The 16,821-nt window shown below is 49.6% G+C and overlaps 1 protein-coding gene across 1 annotated transcript in view; it reads left to right on the forward strand.

Moving 5' to 3' along the window:
* LOC130402154 (ubiquitin carboxyl-terminal hydrolase 43-like) overlaps window positions 1–16,821 on the forward strand; it is an 85,760-nt gene that overhangs the window by 40,925 nt on the left and 28,014 nt on the right. Inside the window, 6 exon segments of the mRNA XM_056606286.1 lie at window positions 6,757–6,886; window positions 8,401–8,722; window positions 9,410–9,568; window positions 14,959–15,132; window positions 15,211–16,194; window positions 16,455–16,590. Coding sequence (XP_056462261.1) covers window positions 6,757–6,886; window positions 8,401–8,722; window positions 9,410–9,568; window positions 14,959–15,132; window positions 15,211–16,194; window positions 16,455–16,590 — 1,905 coding nt within the window.

The following is a 16,821-nucleotide window of genomic DNA, read 5'->3' on the forward strand; positions in this document are numbered from 1 at the left end:
TTAACTCCTCTGGGATAAAGCCTCCACTAAATACCTAAAGGAAATATAATAACCACCCTGCTCCCCAGCCTCTCTCTCCCCCCTCTCGGCATTCAATACCATAATTCCCCCCAGCCTGATCCAGAAGTTGAGGTTGTTTTGAATCAACACCCAAATATGCAACTTGGTGCTCAGCTTCCTCACTTACCGCCCCCAGGGGGTCAGAGTGGGGGGAGGTGTAATGTCAGGACCCATCCTCCACAAGGGCACCCCCCAGTGGTGCATTCTACCACTGCTCTACCACATCTACACGCATAACTGCATAGCCTCCAGCAGTTCAACTTCCATCATCAGGTTCGCTGATGACACTGCGGTGCTGGGTCTTATCACCGACAACAACGAGCAGGGCTACCTGAACCTAGTAGCAGACCTGGCACCGTGGTGTAAAGGCAACCACACACCGGACCAACTGCCCGATTTCGTCGGTATATGAAGTCGGGCTATTTAATCTGGCTGACTCGAACACCGACATGGGTGGTGTCATGCCAAATTTGTACCGGCTGCCAAATTTGTACCGGGCACATCAACAGTTGTCCGTTGCCAGGCAACGGACAACTGATTACGTAAGGGTTGTCCGTTGCCGGGCAGGTTTCAAAAAAACATTTGCGCTCATGTTGCCAAAGGCGAAATAACATAATACAGATAACGGATGGCTAGATAACACTTGTTTTTACTTTATATTTGTATTGTATTGAATTGTTTAATCAAATTTAGCCAGTAAACTGAGTGTTTAAAGCGGGTTTCAAAAAACATTCGCGCTCATGTTGCCAAAGACGAAATAACATAATACAGAAAACTGATCGCTAGATAACACTTGTTTTTACTTTATATTTGTATTGTATTTAATTGTTTAATCAAATTTAGCAAGTAAACTGAGTGTTTAAAGCAGGTCAAGGACGAAATAGCACAATACAGATAACGGACTAGTGCGAATGAACGAGCTTGAAGGTTTGCGAATGTTCGGGAACCTTTCACGTCATTCGACGCGATCGTCCGTTGCCAGGCAACGGACAACGCGATCATCTGTTGCCAGGCAGGTTTGGAATGGATTACGTATGGATTACGCGCCCGGTACAAATTTGGCAGCCGGTACAAATTTGGCATGACAGCGCCACACACCTACGGGATTCCAGCCGACGCTGTACGTTCCGCGCTTGCGCGAGATGTAATGTTTCCAAAACAACAGGCGGCGCTAATCTGGCTTCACTGATTAGCTAGTCAAGCTGCTAGCCCTCCACCAATCAAAATGGTAAAAGAATGACCGACTCGAATGGGCGATTACACATGTTAGATCGGCTGAAATGAACGCCGACGTGGCCGATTTGAGCGACCACGGCAAATAGACTGATGTCACTGGCGCCGATTTTCTTACTGACGACCGATTTTCGGTCCGGTGTGGGCTTGCCTTTAAGGTGCAAACACACCAAGCGCGTTAAGGCCTCCACACACCGGCGCCGCAGCGCAGTGTCGCGTATTTTACGCGCGTCAAAAGCACGCCCCTAGCACCAACAGGAGGCGGCGCGACGGCCGCGCTGCAGTATAAAATCAGGAAGTCACCTGTCAATCAACCGCAGCAAAGACACGAAACGCAATGGGTGAGTAGCCTATTGTAGCCTAGTTTATTTATTTTCCATCTTTTTGGCTGAATAATTGGAAAGATGTAGGCTAATCTGCGCAGTGAAAGTATGTTTTCAAGCATCAGATCAACTTAGTTTGTAGGGCACTTTATCGTTTTATTTACTGTCATTTCTTATTTATTTTATATTTTGCAATTATTCATCTACTGCATCAACAATCTCAATAACTGCAGGACCTTCTATTAAGCCTTTTTAGTATATAGTGCAGTCACCTTTTAAGGCCAATTGTTATTGTGTGTATTTATTGTATTGAGCTCCTGGATGGCTTTATTGATCCCCATTGGGGCCAATACAGTATCTATCTATCTATCCATCTATCTATCCTTAACATAGCCACACATTTACATGTATGCAGCCAGTAGTTATCCATTTTAATTGAGCAAGCTCTTTTACATTTTATTGAGTTTTTTTTATTTCAACAGAACAAATAACTGTTGCCAGACAGAGGGGGGCTGCCCTTCTTCTCCTGCAAGGAGCAAGGAGAAGAAGAAGGGTGTGCACCCCATCAATGAACGGAGACAAGAACAGGGGGTATGCCACAATCTGGTCCAGGAGCTCCGTGCAGATCCTGAGAGGCACGCCAATATCTCAATTCGCTACTAAGTGTGCAATGGCAGAACCATATGGTGCAGCCTATATGATGACCTATAATCTAGTTATTATCCCTCTCTGGTATACTCTTTTGCATATATATACTTTTTTTTTATCCCTCGGGATAAATACAGTGATGTTATTGCTGTGCTGGATTCAGTAGCCAGTGTATTTTATTTGAGTGCTCGAGACACTTAATGTTATTTTTCCCTAAATCCAGAGAGACAGTTAATACATGATCTGATACCAGAGAGACAGTTATTACATGACAATGTATTTGAGCTTTGCCTGTGTTTCCTTTTACTTATCTATTTTATTGTATGAGAATGTTTCTATGTGAAGCACTTTGAGTCTGCTTCATGTATTAAAAGTGCTATATGAATGAAGTTGCCTTGCCTTAAATAAAAAAATATTAATCTGGTTTCTACCTACATGGTGTGATTATATGTGACTTGATTTCGTCTATTTCCCATTATGATTAATGGTTTGGGTAATTAGTCCACCATTGTTGATTTCTCACCTGAAGATCCAATCTCCAGAGCTATGGCTCGCCAGGCAATGACCTTTTTGGAGTTGTCCTTGTAATGACGGGAACTTTGGTCATACAATTCGACATATTTTTCCACCTCGACGACCAGTCTCTCATCGTCCATTCTCGTAATTGTTTATCACAAACGAAAGAGGGCGACATCCAGTGGTGAAGGGTAGATATGGAGGTGCCTACGGGACCCGGGATGTACAAACCAGCTTTTACAAAGCGCTTTTTCAGGGGCGCCGACGCTCGGGAATAGTACATTGTCTCGAAGAGTAGTTGGGCGGCGCGGCGCGGAACGCTGCCGCGCGGCTAGTCGGCGCCGGTGTGTGCTAGTACACCCGGAATAATGGGGGCAGACTTTTTGACGCGACGCTGCGGCGCCGGTGTGTGGAGTAACCCCTGACTGCAGCCCGCAGATCGAGGAGGAGCTAAATGTGGGCGGGGTTAAACGTTTAACCCCGCCCACATTTAAGGACAATTCCGCGCAGTATCATACGTTCTCCAGCTTTCGAGCGGAGGAGCTAAATGTGGGCGGGCTTAAACGTTTAAGCCAGCCCACATTTAAGGAAAATTCCGCGCAGTATCATGGACCAGACGGAAATACGTTCTCCCGCTTCTGTCTTTGGTTTATTTGACTTAGCTAATATAATTGTGTACGAGTGTACGAAATAATATGTGTCTATACTAAAAAAGACATTTGAAATGACAAGTTAAAAGTAGGAATGTCTAAGTCTATCAAATGCATGAACCCTTTTCCATATTACCGGTAAGTCATTGTGCTGTGCTGTGCTGTATTGATGTTTGAGAATGTGCTGCCGGATCTCCGCCACCAGATGGCGCCCGAGAGGAAAGAAACATGGGTTAAACGTTTAGACCCGCCCACATTTAGCTCCTCCGCTCAAAAGCGGGAGAACGTATGATACTGCGCTGAATTGTCCTTAAATGTGGGCGGGGTTAAACGTTTAACCCCGCCCACATTTAGCTCCTCCTCGATCTGCGGGCTGCAGTCAGGGGCACTTGGGTGTGTGGAGGTGTCACGTTAAAATTGTACCGGGGGCGAAAATTGTACCGGCCTACGTCATCGTTTGTTTACATCCTGACAACCTGACAACCTGCCCTGCAACAGACGACGCGATGCAGAAAACATGTTTCCAAACGACGAAATAACATAATACAGATAGCGGATCGCTATCTGAATTATGATATATAGCGATAACACTTGTATTTGTATTGTATTTAATTGTTTAATCGAAACAATAAAGAAACTTGACCGCGAAACGGGCGATCGCGTCAAATGACGCGTCAAATCACGTAGGAAGGTTCTTGAACATTCTAGACTATGAAACCTGCTTATAACACTCAGTTTACTAGCTAAATTCGATTAAACAATTCAATACAATGCAAATATAAAGTAAAAACAAGTGTTTTCTAGCGATCCGTTATCTGTATTATGTTTCATTAACCCTCCTACGTCATTTGACGCGATCGCCCGTTTCGCGGGCAAAACATTTGTCATTTGACGCGATCGCCCGTTTCGCGGGCAATTTTTTTTATTGTTTCGATTAAACAATTAAATACAATACAAATATAAAGTAAAAACAAGTGTTATCGCTATCCATCATAATACAGATAGCGATCCGCTATCTGTATTATGTTATTTCGTCGTTTGGAAACATGTTTTCTGCATCGCGTCGTCTGTTGCAGGGCAGGTTGTCAGGATGTAAACAAACGATGACGTAGGCCGGTACAATTTTCGCCCCCGGTACAATTTTAACGTGACAGAGGCCTTGAGGCGCGTATATATACGCGAGGAGTTCAAAAAATTTAACTTTTTACGCTCATACGCGCCGCAATAGCCAATCAGCGTTGAGCTTGACCCGACGTCACTGGCAGAGAGTAGTGAGCTTGGACAGAAGCATACGGCCGACATCTTTCTTTATTCTGTGTGGAAATAGTAACATAGTTACGCCATTAAATGCTTTTATGGAAACATTTTTAGCGAGAAATGTGCATTTTACTTTCATAATGTTCGCTCGGTGAATGTGAAGGATGTTTGGTTTGATAGTTATGACGAAGAGGGAACGCTCCGTTCACTTGCATGGACAGAGTCTCTGGTTACTAAGCAACCTCAACGTCTTGGCGGACTATATATCTGCTGATCAACACTACGAATGCTGGAAACACACCAGACACACCATGTGAAGTTATTTAACCAGATTATTGTTATTTATATCCGAGATTATTTAATCTAATCCGATCTAAACTCTATCACCCAAACACGACAGCGTTTGGGTTTCCTACCTCGGACTCCAGCGCAGCCATGTCCATGGCAGCCACGGCCGGCAACTTTCTTTATTCTGGGTGGAAATAGTAACATAGTTACGCCATTAAATGCGTTTATGGAAACATTTCTAGCGAGAAATGTGCATTTTACTTGCATAATGTTCGCTCGGTGAATGTGAAGGATGTTTGGTTTGATAGTTATGACGAAGAGTGAACGCTCCGTTCACTTGCATGGACAGAGTCTCTGATTGCTAAGCAACCTCAACGTCTTGGCGGACTATATATCTGCTGATCAACACTACGAATGCTGGAAACACACCAGACACACCATGTGAAGTTATTTAACCAGATTATTGTTATTTATATCCGAGATTATTTAATCTAACCCGATCCAAGCTCTATCATCCACCCAAACACAGCGGCGTTTGGGTTTCCTTCCTCGGACTCCTAAATCCAGCGCAGCCACAGGCTGGGGGGGGGGGGTTTGGGCGGTCTCATCTACGCGCGTATGCGTACGCGCGTATCTGACCATTTTTGACACAAAATGGTCAAGCAACATTTTAGCTGCGTTACGCGCGTACATGGTACGCGAGGTACGCGCTTGGTGTGTTCGCACCTTTAGACCAACAACCTGGCCCTTAATATTAACAAGACTATGGATTATGGAAGATGGTGGATTTCAGGAGGAAGCAGGGCAGTGGGCTCACCCAACTCAACATTAGTGGAGAACCTGTGGAAAGGGTCCCCAGTTTTAAGTACCTGCGGGTGAACCTCACTCGGAACCTCTCATGGTCTCTGCACACAAAGCACTTGGTCTCCAAATCGGATCCTTCTACTCTGCAGCTGTCGAGAGCAGTCTCACAGGTTGCATATCAGCCTGGTATGGAAGCTGCACTGCACAAGACCGGGCTGTCCTGCAGAGGGTGGTAGAGTGAACCATTAGGTCATCCCTCCCCAACCTGGAAGATACATAGAGCACGAGGGTTAGGGCCAGAGCAAAGAAAATCAGGCAAGAAGCCTCTCACCCAAGTGCTGGCCTCTTGACCCTGCTGCAGTCAGGCAGACGCCTATTTTGCCTTAAAGCGCGGACTGAGGAGGAGGAGCGTCTGTCCGCAGGCAGTTAGACTGCTTAACTCCGGTGGACTATAACTGGCACTTTTGCACTCTTGCAGAATTTTCTAGGCACTTTTATATTATTATTTATTTTTTTAGCACCACCTCACCTCACCTCAAAGTTATTTAAATTACTTTTTAAATTACTATTTATTTCAGGTTTTAGTAATTTGCACAAATAACCCCTTTTAATTTAACTGTATGTAAAATGTTATTATTTACAAACATGTGACGAATAAAAAAACATTGAACTTTGATCGTTGAAATCTATGTTCCTCCCTCTCTTTCTCTCAGCCTTCTCTCTCACTATCTCTCTCTGTTCCTCCCTATCCCTTTCTCTCAACCTCCTCTCTCTTTCTCTTTCTCTTTCTCTCACTTCCTTCCTCCTCTTACTCACTGACTGTTACTATAAATGTAAAGCATGTATATATTACAGGACAAAGAAATCAACCCCCTGTGAAGGGGGTTCTGGTGGGGGTCTGGTCTATGGTCTGACCGGGATCTGAACGGGGGTGTGATGGTGTGACGGGGGTCTGATGAGTGGCAGTGTCTCCACAGCCTGTTCGGGAACATCCAGGAGGAGGTGGTGAAGGACGCGGAGAGCGTGCGCGGCCAGCAGCAGCAGCACGTCCAGCAGCTCAGCTGCTCTCTGGACGAGTGCTTCTCCCTCTACACCAAGGAGGAGCAGGTATGTTGCCACGGCGACCCGCCTCCTCCCCGGGGGGAGTTGGACTCTAAATCCATCATTCCACACGGCTCCAGTGCATTTAAGGCCAGTGAGACAAACAACAGCATAACCTTTCGAGGGTCTACGGGGGGACTCATGAAGGGGTGCTGCTGTTGTTCTATGCAGTAGAGGATCAGGGTGAGTGTCGGGGAACCATCGCCAGACGAGGACTCAGACGGCCCCGGAAACTGCATACAGTGGCCCTGTACTATAGAAATTACATCTTGAATGAGAAAGCTTTCAGAAATTCCTCCGTTCTCTCTCTCTCTCTCTCTCTCTCTCTCTCTCTCTCTCTCTCTCTCTCTCTCTCTCTCTCTCTCTCTCTCTCTCTCTCTCTCTCTCTCTCTCTCTCTCTCTCTCTCTCTCTCTCTCTCTCTCTCTCTCTCATGCATTGAAATTACTTCATTCGTTTTTTCATTATTCTATGTTCTATTCATTCCTCCCGCTAGCGCCTGGGTCAGGAAACAGGCAGAGATTGTAAATAGCTGTCGTCATGATGTCGTCCTAAAGACTTGTTCATTCGAACCGGTTCGCGAACGAACGAGCCAACACTAATGTAGAGTGAAAGGAGAAGTTACAGTGAACTTACAGTGCCCGTCTCGTTCTTTATTTCTTTATATTAGGAAGTACAAGTCTAGTATAGAACACGTTTTCAGTGGTTTTATTTTACCAGAAGGAGAGATGTTATTCCAGGTCTTATTGGACACCTGGTTAACTAAACAACAACAATCATTGAGCTCAGCTGGCCTATTAGTGATCTGTAGCAATCACTTACTAATTAACTACCTCGAACACTATGAGGTTAAATAAAGATCTGTTTCAGTTCTAGGAAGGAGGGGGCTCTGTGGGAGAGCTTTATTTTTGAGAAGCCTTAAACATCACTAGCTGCTCATGTTGTGTGTGATGCTGTATTCTGTGTTCAATACTGACTGTGTGCTCACCGAGCACGACCCGAGGTCAAACGTCGCTCACCTGTGTGTTTATAGAGGGAGTTAAACCGTATTCTGCCATTGTAACGTGCAACTTCCAGAGCAAAGCAGGCTTTAACTCCTAATGAACATTATATTACTACACACCCTACTACACACTCTACTACACACGCTACTACACACCCGACTACACATCCTACTACACACTCTACTACACATTCTACTACACACCTTAATACACACTATACTACACCCTACTACACACTCTACTACACACTATACTACACACCCTACTACACACCTTACTTCACACCCTACTACACACCCTACTACACACCCTACTACACACTATACTACACACCCTACTACACACCCCACTACAGCACCGTGGCCAAAACCTGATTGACTAAATGCAGTAAATAAGTCTTATTTTAGTAACCTGACAAAATGGCAAAGGAATTATTAAGATTTGATGTTCCCCTTACCTTATCAAATATTTCTCCACATCTCTCTGTTCCCCTCTTGCTCCATCCATCTCCCCCCAAGCTGGCCCCTGACGATGCGTGGCGCTGCCCCCACTGCCGGCAGCTGCAGCAGGGCGTGGTCCAGATGAGCCTGTGGACGCTGCCCGACATCCTCATCCTGCACCTCAAGCGCTTCCGGCAGGCGGCCGAGCGCCGCACCAAGCTCACCACGCTGGTGTCCTTCCCCTTGGCCGGCCTGGACATGGCGCCCCACGTGGTCAAGAGGAACCGCGGCCAATCCGCTGCCAGCACGGCCCTGCCCGACCCCGCCCCCGCCAACTACCTCTACGACCTGTACGCCGTGTGCAACCACCAGGGTGGGCTGCATGGCGGCCACTACACAGGTAGAGCGGCCAGCGGGACCTAGTCTAGCGTAGCAGGACCTGTATGGCGTGTGCAACCACCACGGGGGGCTGCATGGTGGTCACTACACAGGTAGAGCAGCTAGCAGGACCTAGTGGAGCGTAGCACAACTTCTAGCTTCACATAAAATAGCATATTATATAGAATAACATAGTATATCATAGCATATCATATGACATAGCAATATATCCAGATATCCCATAACGTATATCTAATATGGGCCAAGTGACGCATAGTCTAGTGTCTGTGATCATGGTTTCTAATTGACTGTTACTAAGGCTGTTTCTGAAGTGTTTATCCTGGTGCCTAATTAATTAGGTGGAGAAAAGAACATGTTGATTACTCAATGTTGACAGTTAAGTCATCACTGATTGCATAAATCATAAACAATCCCAATGTTGATGGTTTCAAAAGCATGTTGAGTCAGACTCTGTTTAACTTTGAGTCTGTTTTGATTCTCAATTAATTTGCCATATCCCAGATTTTATAATCCAAACACAACCTTGGTGCATTCATTTTGCTGAGTCGACTCTTGATGTTTTTTTAATATTAAGAGGACTTTTGAGTTGGCGTGTGGTTAATGAGCAGAGGCTGATTGGCGTGTGTTCACAAGTGGAGGCTGGTTGGCGTGTGGTTCACGAGCAAGGCTGATTGGCGTGTGTGTGCAGCGTTCTGCAGGAACTCGGTGGACGGCCAGTGGTACAGCTACGACGACAGCAGTGCCGAGCCCGCCCCCCACGGGGATGTGGTGACTCGTGGCGCCTACATCCTCTTCTACCAGCGCCGCAACACGGTGCCACGCTGGTCTGCCAGCTCCTCCACCTCAGGTCAGCCTGCACCTTCCACCCGCTACACTAGTCCCTCCACCTCCTCCACCCATTACACTAGTGCACCTCCTCCACCCTCTTGCCCACTGCATCCGTCCGTTGACGGATCCCATTGACTTTGAATGGGGCGGAGCCGCAATGCATTGTGGATCCATCCGTTCCGTTGGATCCATCGGCTCCATCAAGAAAGTTTAACATTTTTCAACTTTTCAGGCAGCCATGGATCCGTCATCCAATCAGATCGCGTATGCTTGGGCGTATGCCTCTATGCCCATCCGTCAGCCACGCCTTCAGTCATCTGTTGACGGACGGTGCAGTTGGTAGACGGTGATACACTAGTCCACCTCCTCCACTGTTACACTAGTCCCTCAACCCTCATCCGTCCGCTACACTAGTCCACTTCCTCCACCCGTTACCCTAGTCCACCTCCTCCACCCGTAACACTAGTCCCTCAACCCTGCTCCACCCGCTACAATAGTCCCTCCACCCTCCTCCACCGGTTAAACTAGTCCAACTCCTCCACCAGTTACACTAGTCCAACTCCTCCACCCGTTACACTAGTCCACCTCCTCCACCTGTTACACTAGTCCACCTCCTTCACCCGTTACACTAGTCCACCATCTCCATCCTTTAATCTAGTCCATCCTCCACCCGTTACACTAGTCCCTCCACCCTCCTCCACCCGTTACACTAGTCCACCTCCCCCACCCGTTACACTAGTCCACCATCTCCATCCTTTAATCTAGTCCATCCTCAACCCGTTACACTAGTCCCTCCACCCTCCTCCACCCATTACACTAGTCAACCTCCTCCACCCATTACAGTAGTCCAACTTCCCGATACTTTAATCTCGTCCACCCTACAGCCGTTACACTGGTCCCTCCACCCGTTACACTAGTCTACCTCTTCCACCTGTTACACTAGTCCACCCTCCACCCAATCGCTCCCGTCCTAAACGTCCATAAATTGTATAAGTACGTATGTTCTTAATCCCAGATCTGAAATATGGGTGTCAGAAGAGAATTTAAGCATAAATATCTAAAGTTCAGGTTGAATAGAAACCGGGTATTGTATTTGTATTGTTCTCATTCTCACTGCGATTTCAAGGAGAACCGCCAGGAATCTGACTGGAATAAGATGGGAGGAGAAATGAGTCCTGGACCTTGACTCATTCAAACAGAGCTACACATGCTGAATAGGAAAAACTATCTTTTGAAAGACTTTAACGTTTACGTACGTTCAATTCCTGACCAGAACTTTACAGTTGATTTACATAAATTTATTTCCAAACATCCTTATATCCACACCGCCACTCACTTCAACCTCCAACACCTCCTCCGCCTTAAATTTCTCTATCCTCCTCATCCTCCTCCACCTTCCTTATCTCCTTCTACTCCAGCTTTACTTCTCTACCCTTCTCCTGCCCTCCCTCCTCCACCTCCTTCTCCTCCTCCTCCACCTCCTTCTCCTCCTCCTCCCCGATGATTTATGTCTCACCGGAGCCTGGCTCAGCTCTAAGGGCTGACAGGCATTTCAGGGGTCTTTGTGTTCTGCTAATGTATGATAATGACGCTGAAACAACCTGCAGCACTGCTGGGGTCAGTCTGGAGCTCAGAGCACACACACCTGTAGGTAGACCCAGTCTGGGGCTCAGAGCTCACACACCTGTAGTTAGACCCAGTCTGGGGCTCAGAGCTCACACACCAGTAGGTAGACCAATGCTGTATTCCAATATCCATACTTCCATGAGTACACTTAAACACACACTTTACATTATCCGTACTCACTAAGTGCACTAATTTTCAGATGTCAGTGTTGTTCCAAATCGAATACTCCATGGTGTACTAACCGGAAATTACGATCTAGTCTGCCGCCGCGGCTCGTCCCCCGCAATAAACATCCCGCTTTGAACGTTGAACTCTTTACGCCGAGCAACTATACAAAGCTATAAAAGCTATAAAAACTACAAAATGACTCTATTAATGCAGGCTATGTGGAAAATGCGCCGACTTCGGCTCAGCCAGGCTCCGCCCTCTTCAGCTACTGCTGCGTTCGAGTATTCTCTGCGAGCCGACTCGGATCTCGGATCTGACGCCACGCATACACTTCAAGAGTTTTATTATTTCGCTCGGCCGTTGGAGGAAAATATGGACGCCACCCGGAAAGCTGTTGTCGCGGTAGCATTGGCAGAGGACCAGGCGCTCCAAAATAAGTAGGCTATAGGCCATAGGCAGAGATACGGATGCAGTAAGGTATTGCAGTAAGACGAGTGATTGAAATTGCCGTTTAAACCACCAAAGTGGTCCAAGCACATTGAAAACAGTTCATACTTCAAGTCACAATGGGCGCAGCCATCTTGAATTCCGTCTCATAAATTTTGCTCGGTCATCACTGAGTTCAACCGAGATGGCGTGTTCGCCGTCCGAGGAAAAGGGGCGTGTTTGTGCGTGTTGCTAGGCAACGTCCTCGGACCTCCGAGACGGATGGATATTAAAGGTCCCATGACACGAAAATCTCACTTTATGAGGTTTTCTAACATAAATATGAGTTCCCCTAGCCTGCCTATGGTCCCCCAGTGGCTAAAACTCGCATTTGGTGTAAAACGAGCACTAGCTGTTCTGCTCGCCTTTGAAAAAACGGAGGCTCAAGCGCGCTGATTTGGAATGTCTTTATTTTGGACGTCATAAAGCATCCCCTTACTCTGCCTGGCCCGCCCAGAGACGTTGGCCCGCCAATGAGACACGACCGTGCGAGCGCCACATGTGTGTGTGTGAATACACACACTGTAACGCAAGTGTTTCTTCTCGGTTCTTTGACGTCTCTTGTATTTCCACAACGAGACTGTCGTGGGGGTTATCTGAGCCATGGTTGAGAAGGAATTGGGGGAAAGGAACTTTGGCTTTGACTCGCTGAAGTACATGAACTGCGACATGCCGCCGGTTGCCGCGAGGCACCATCGCCCGGCAGCGGGCAGCCGGTAGCAGGCAGCGTGCGGTTCAGTCTACTTCAGGTTGTGGTGAAAGTGGAAGAACCAGAGACGTCGCAGAACCCGACAAAGTCGTTTGTGATTCATAATATCGTCTGGAGGCGCACACAGCTTTTGGCCGTGATAATATGTATTATATGATATAGATATCTATGTATTATATGATATTATTTAGATATAGAGCTCCAGGACTGTAACGCAAGTGTTGTACACTTCCTTGTTATTTGGATAACCGTTCTGCTTTTGGTGTTATGGCGCATAACACGTCGGACTCTCGTCTCTGGTATTTCTACAACGAGACTCGTAGTGGGGGTTATCTCAGCCAAGGTTGAGAATGAATTGGGGGGAAGGAACTTTGGCTTTGACTCCCTCAAGAACATGAACCACGACATGGAGGAGAAAGGGATTGTTGGCGGCGAATGTCTCCCGCTTGAGCCCCGCTGAGGGACCACCGCCGGAGGCGGAGGTGCCTAAGCGCTGCCCGGCAACAATCCCTTTCTCCTCCTTGTCGCGGTTTAGTCTACTTCACATTGATGTGGACGTTGAAGAACCAGGAACGTCGGAGAACTCAACGCGGTCGTTTGAGATTCATAAAATCGACTTACACAGCTTTTGGCCGTGATAATATATATTATATGATATAGATATCTATGTAGGCTATATGATAATATTACGATATAGAGCTCCAGGACTCCCGTGTGTTCTAGAATATTTACAGAACACGGCTAAAGGCTGTGTCTGCCTCGCCCTTGCGAGTTGCGATACATCCACTGTAAACAGAGCGCATGGTACCGTGGCTGCAAGCTGCTCAGGGCCACACCCCCACCCTCCTCCTTGACCCGCCTCGCTCCTCCTCATTTGCATTATAGCTACAAACACCAAAACAGCGCATTTGGGGGAAGCTCAATGTGCGACTGGCTCGGAGTGGCTGTAACTCTGCACCACGGCTGAATTTCGGGAACGTCTTTGAATACTGTGTTAGTTGCCCACTAATACCTATATTAAAGAATACATAAAATAGCATGTCATGGGACCTTTAAAACGCAGCATACGTAGCTAAGAAGGCTGCCGTTGAGTACGAAAAGTGTACATCGATCCACACTCGATCCACCGTTTTGAGTACACCATCCGGGTCCTTTCAGTAAACTTATTTTCGCCCGATCTGAATTGGAACGCCCTACGTACTCAAACTAAGGCTAGTAAGTACGGATAGTATGGATATTTGAACACAGCACCAGTCTGGGGCTCAGAGCTCCTCAACCTGTAGGTAGACCCGGTCTGGGGCTCAGAGCTCCTCCACCTGTAGGTAGCCCCAGTCTGTGGCTCAGAGCTCACACACCTGTAGGTAGACCCAGTCTGGGGCTCAGAGCTCACACACCTGTAGTTAGACCCAGTCTGATCAAAGGTGAAGGTGATGCTTTGTTTTGGTACGTTAGCGAACGCACCAGTCTTTGATTGGCACGTCAAAACGTTGAAAACAAACGCTGTGAGCCACCTGTCACAACAACTCTGTGTTCCCGATTGCTGTCACCGCATGATTGGACCCCCTCTGACTGGCAATCATTTTGATTTAAGAAATGTAAGGTCAGGGGCTGCCAATCAAATATCAAATTAGCTTCTGGACTGGAAAGACAGCATATTGCAAGGCTCTACTCACATATTCTCATAGATATTGAACTGAAACTTGAGTCACAATACAACAGGTCCCAGCGCCTCCAGCCCACCCAGTGATTTGGGTTTTGTTTGGTTGTGCCCTCTCTGATGCCCACGCCCAGACCACTCGGTTGTCATAGTTTCAGACCACTCTGTTCCTTTTGTTTCATTGTTAACAGTCAGCTACCCTGAAAATCAAGCCACAAGTTCTCTTAATCATCCACTCAGGGACTCATCTTAGAAGAGTTCACGCTTCGTTGAGTGAAGGTTCCTTTTTCGTGTTCCCTTTGTGTGAGGAATCCCAGAGATATCAATAAGTCTGCTTCACTATGAGCAGAAGGCTGTGACGGTCAAAAGAAGTGCTGTAAAGGTATGCAGCGAGGAAAGGGCCGCACACACACAGACCAGTCCTTCACTCAGGCAACCACAACAAAACCAGAACATTTATGAGACACCATGCGCAGGATAAAATGTATAGAGAGCCAGGGAGCAGAGATACACCTTGAATCTCCTGAGTTTCCTGAGTTTCCTGAGTCACTTCAGTTTCCTGAGTTGCCTGAGTCTCCTGAGTCTGTTGAGTCTCCTGAGTCTCCTGAGTCTCCTGAGTCTCTTCAGTCTCTTCAGTCTCTTCAGTCTCTTCAGTCTCCTAAGTCTCTTCAGTCTCCTGAGTCCCACCGCGGGACTGAGTCTGAGCTGTGTATTCAGCTTGAGGAGGTCTGATGGGGGGCCGGTGGTCCTGCTTGTCTTCCAGGGTCCACCAGCTCCTCAGCGTCGGACCACTGGCTGGTGCGGCTCCGGGAGAGCAGCCAGAGAGACAGCCTGGGATCGGCCGGGTCGCTGGGGGCCCCCCCGGGACCCCTGCCCCCCGCCGACTCCCCTGAGCTGCCGGTGTTCAGAGAGGAGTCCTCCAGACCAGCAGAGACCAGTGAGTACCGCCGCCACAGTGCGTGTGTCTGTGTGTGTCCTGTACCTCACACTAATGTGGTCTCTGTGGCCCCTCCAGGCCCCGCCCCGGAGCCGTCCACACCGCAGGGGTTCCGGGGGCCACGGGTCCGGTCCCTCAGTATGAGGTCTCCCACCCGGACCCGGGAGGCCCTGAGCAAGGTCCTGCCGCTGCGCTGGTCCCTGGGGGCCCGGGAGCGCTCCAGACCCCCCCAGACCCCCGCCCAGACCCCCGTCCCGCTGGTGGAGTACCTGGAGTCCGGGCGTCGTCCGCGCTGCTCCAGGGAGCCCATCGTCGCCCTGGTGGCCACGCCCCCTCTTGCCGTGAGGGGCGTGGCCTCCGAGGGGGGGTGGGGGGAGCCAGGCTGTGGCCCCGGTGGGGGGGCCGGAGGGGGAAGCCCCTCTCCCCGCAGACCGGAGGGGCAGAGCAGAGCGGGGGGGTCTGAGAGGACCCCCAAGATCCCGGAGGAGCCGGGCTGGCCCCGCCCGCCCCGGGACCCGGGCCGGGCCGCGGACCCCCAGCTGAGAGGGGCCATCCTGGGGGGCCACGTGAGCCACAGCGCCCCCCCGAGCCGGGACTCCACCCTGCGGCGGTCCAGAGCCCACATGGGCCCCGCGGGGCCCCCCCTCCAGACCGGCCCCCCAGGGCCCCCCCTGCAGAGGGACCTGCTCCACGCCGCGCTTGACAGGAAGCAGCGGAGCCAGGAGATCCTGCTGTCCCCCCTCAGACCCCCCTCCATGCGGCGGGACGCCCCCCGTGGCGGCCCCCCCCCCACGGCGGTGGAGAGCCTGATCCGGGCCAGCGGGCCCCCGGGCCGGGCCCCCGGCGGGCCCCTGACCCAGCTGTCGCTGTCCAACGGCACGCTAAGCGGCGGCGAAGAAGCCCGCGGCGGCACTCAGGCCCGCGGGACGACCCAGACGCACCGTCACCACGGCGACAACCCCGCCGCTGACATCATGCGCACCCTCAGCTCCAGCAGCCTCCCGGGGGGGCCAGACCAGAGCCTGCGGCGCTGCACCTCGCTGCAGCGGAGCGGGGAGCTCGGCCTCCACCCCCGCCAGCCCCTCCACCCCCTGCAGCACCACCCCCACCAGCACCAGCCCCACCACCCCCAGCAGCATCACCCCCTGCAGCACCACCAGCACCTGCTCCGCCGCTTGGCGGAGAAGCCAGGCTGCGAGCCACTCCCGAGGACCCAGTACAGCACCACCTCCCTGGGCCGACAGGGCCCCGGCCTGGGGGTCCGGTTCTGAGCCCCCCCTGGTCCTGTTGGGGGCCCGGCTCTGCTCTGATCTCCACCTCAGAGCTCCAGTGGAGCGGGAAGGCTCCAGGCTCCATGTCCCAGGTCAAGGTTTCGAAGGTTCTGAACCTGGAATGTCGGACCCCCACTGGGACCTCTTTCTCAGGGGACCGGTTTGGGGGTGCGGTCCAGAATCACAGGTCCTGTGAACTAGAGTTGGCCAGAGGTTTTCTAACGAGACGTTTTGAGCAAGGACACGTTCACTAGCGTCTCCTGGTGGAATGAATATTCACTAACACCTTTCTATGTGTGTCATAGTCACAGCCTAATGTTTATGGATGACTTTAATGTCTGGTTGGCTTGGATTTAAGTAGGGGTAAATATGGTTGAAGAGAGATCAGAGAGTGTCCAAAGTGCCTTTGAACAGGAGA

The sequence above is a fragment of the Gadus chalcogrammus genome, chromosome 2 (assembly GCF_026213295.1).
Source record: "Gadus chalcogrammus isolate NIFS_2021 chromosome 2, NIFS_Gcha_1.0, whole genome shotgun sequence".
Classification (NCBI taxonomy): domain Eukaryota; kingdom Metazoa; phylum Chordata; class Actinopteri; order Gadiformes; family Gadidae; genus Gadus; species Gadus chalcogrammus.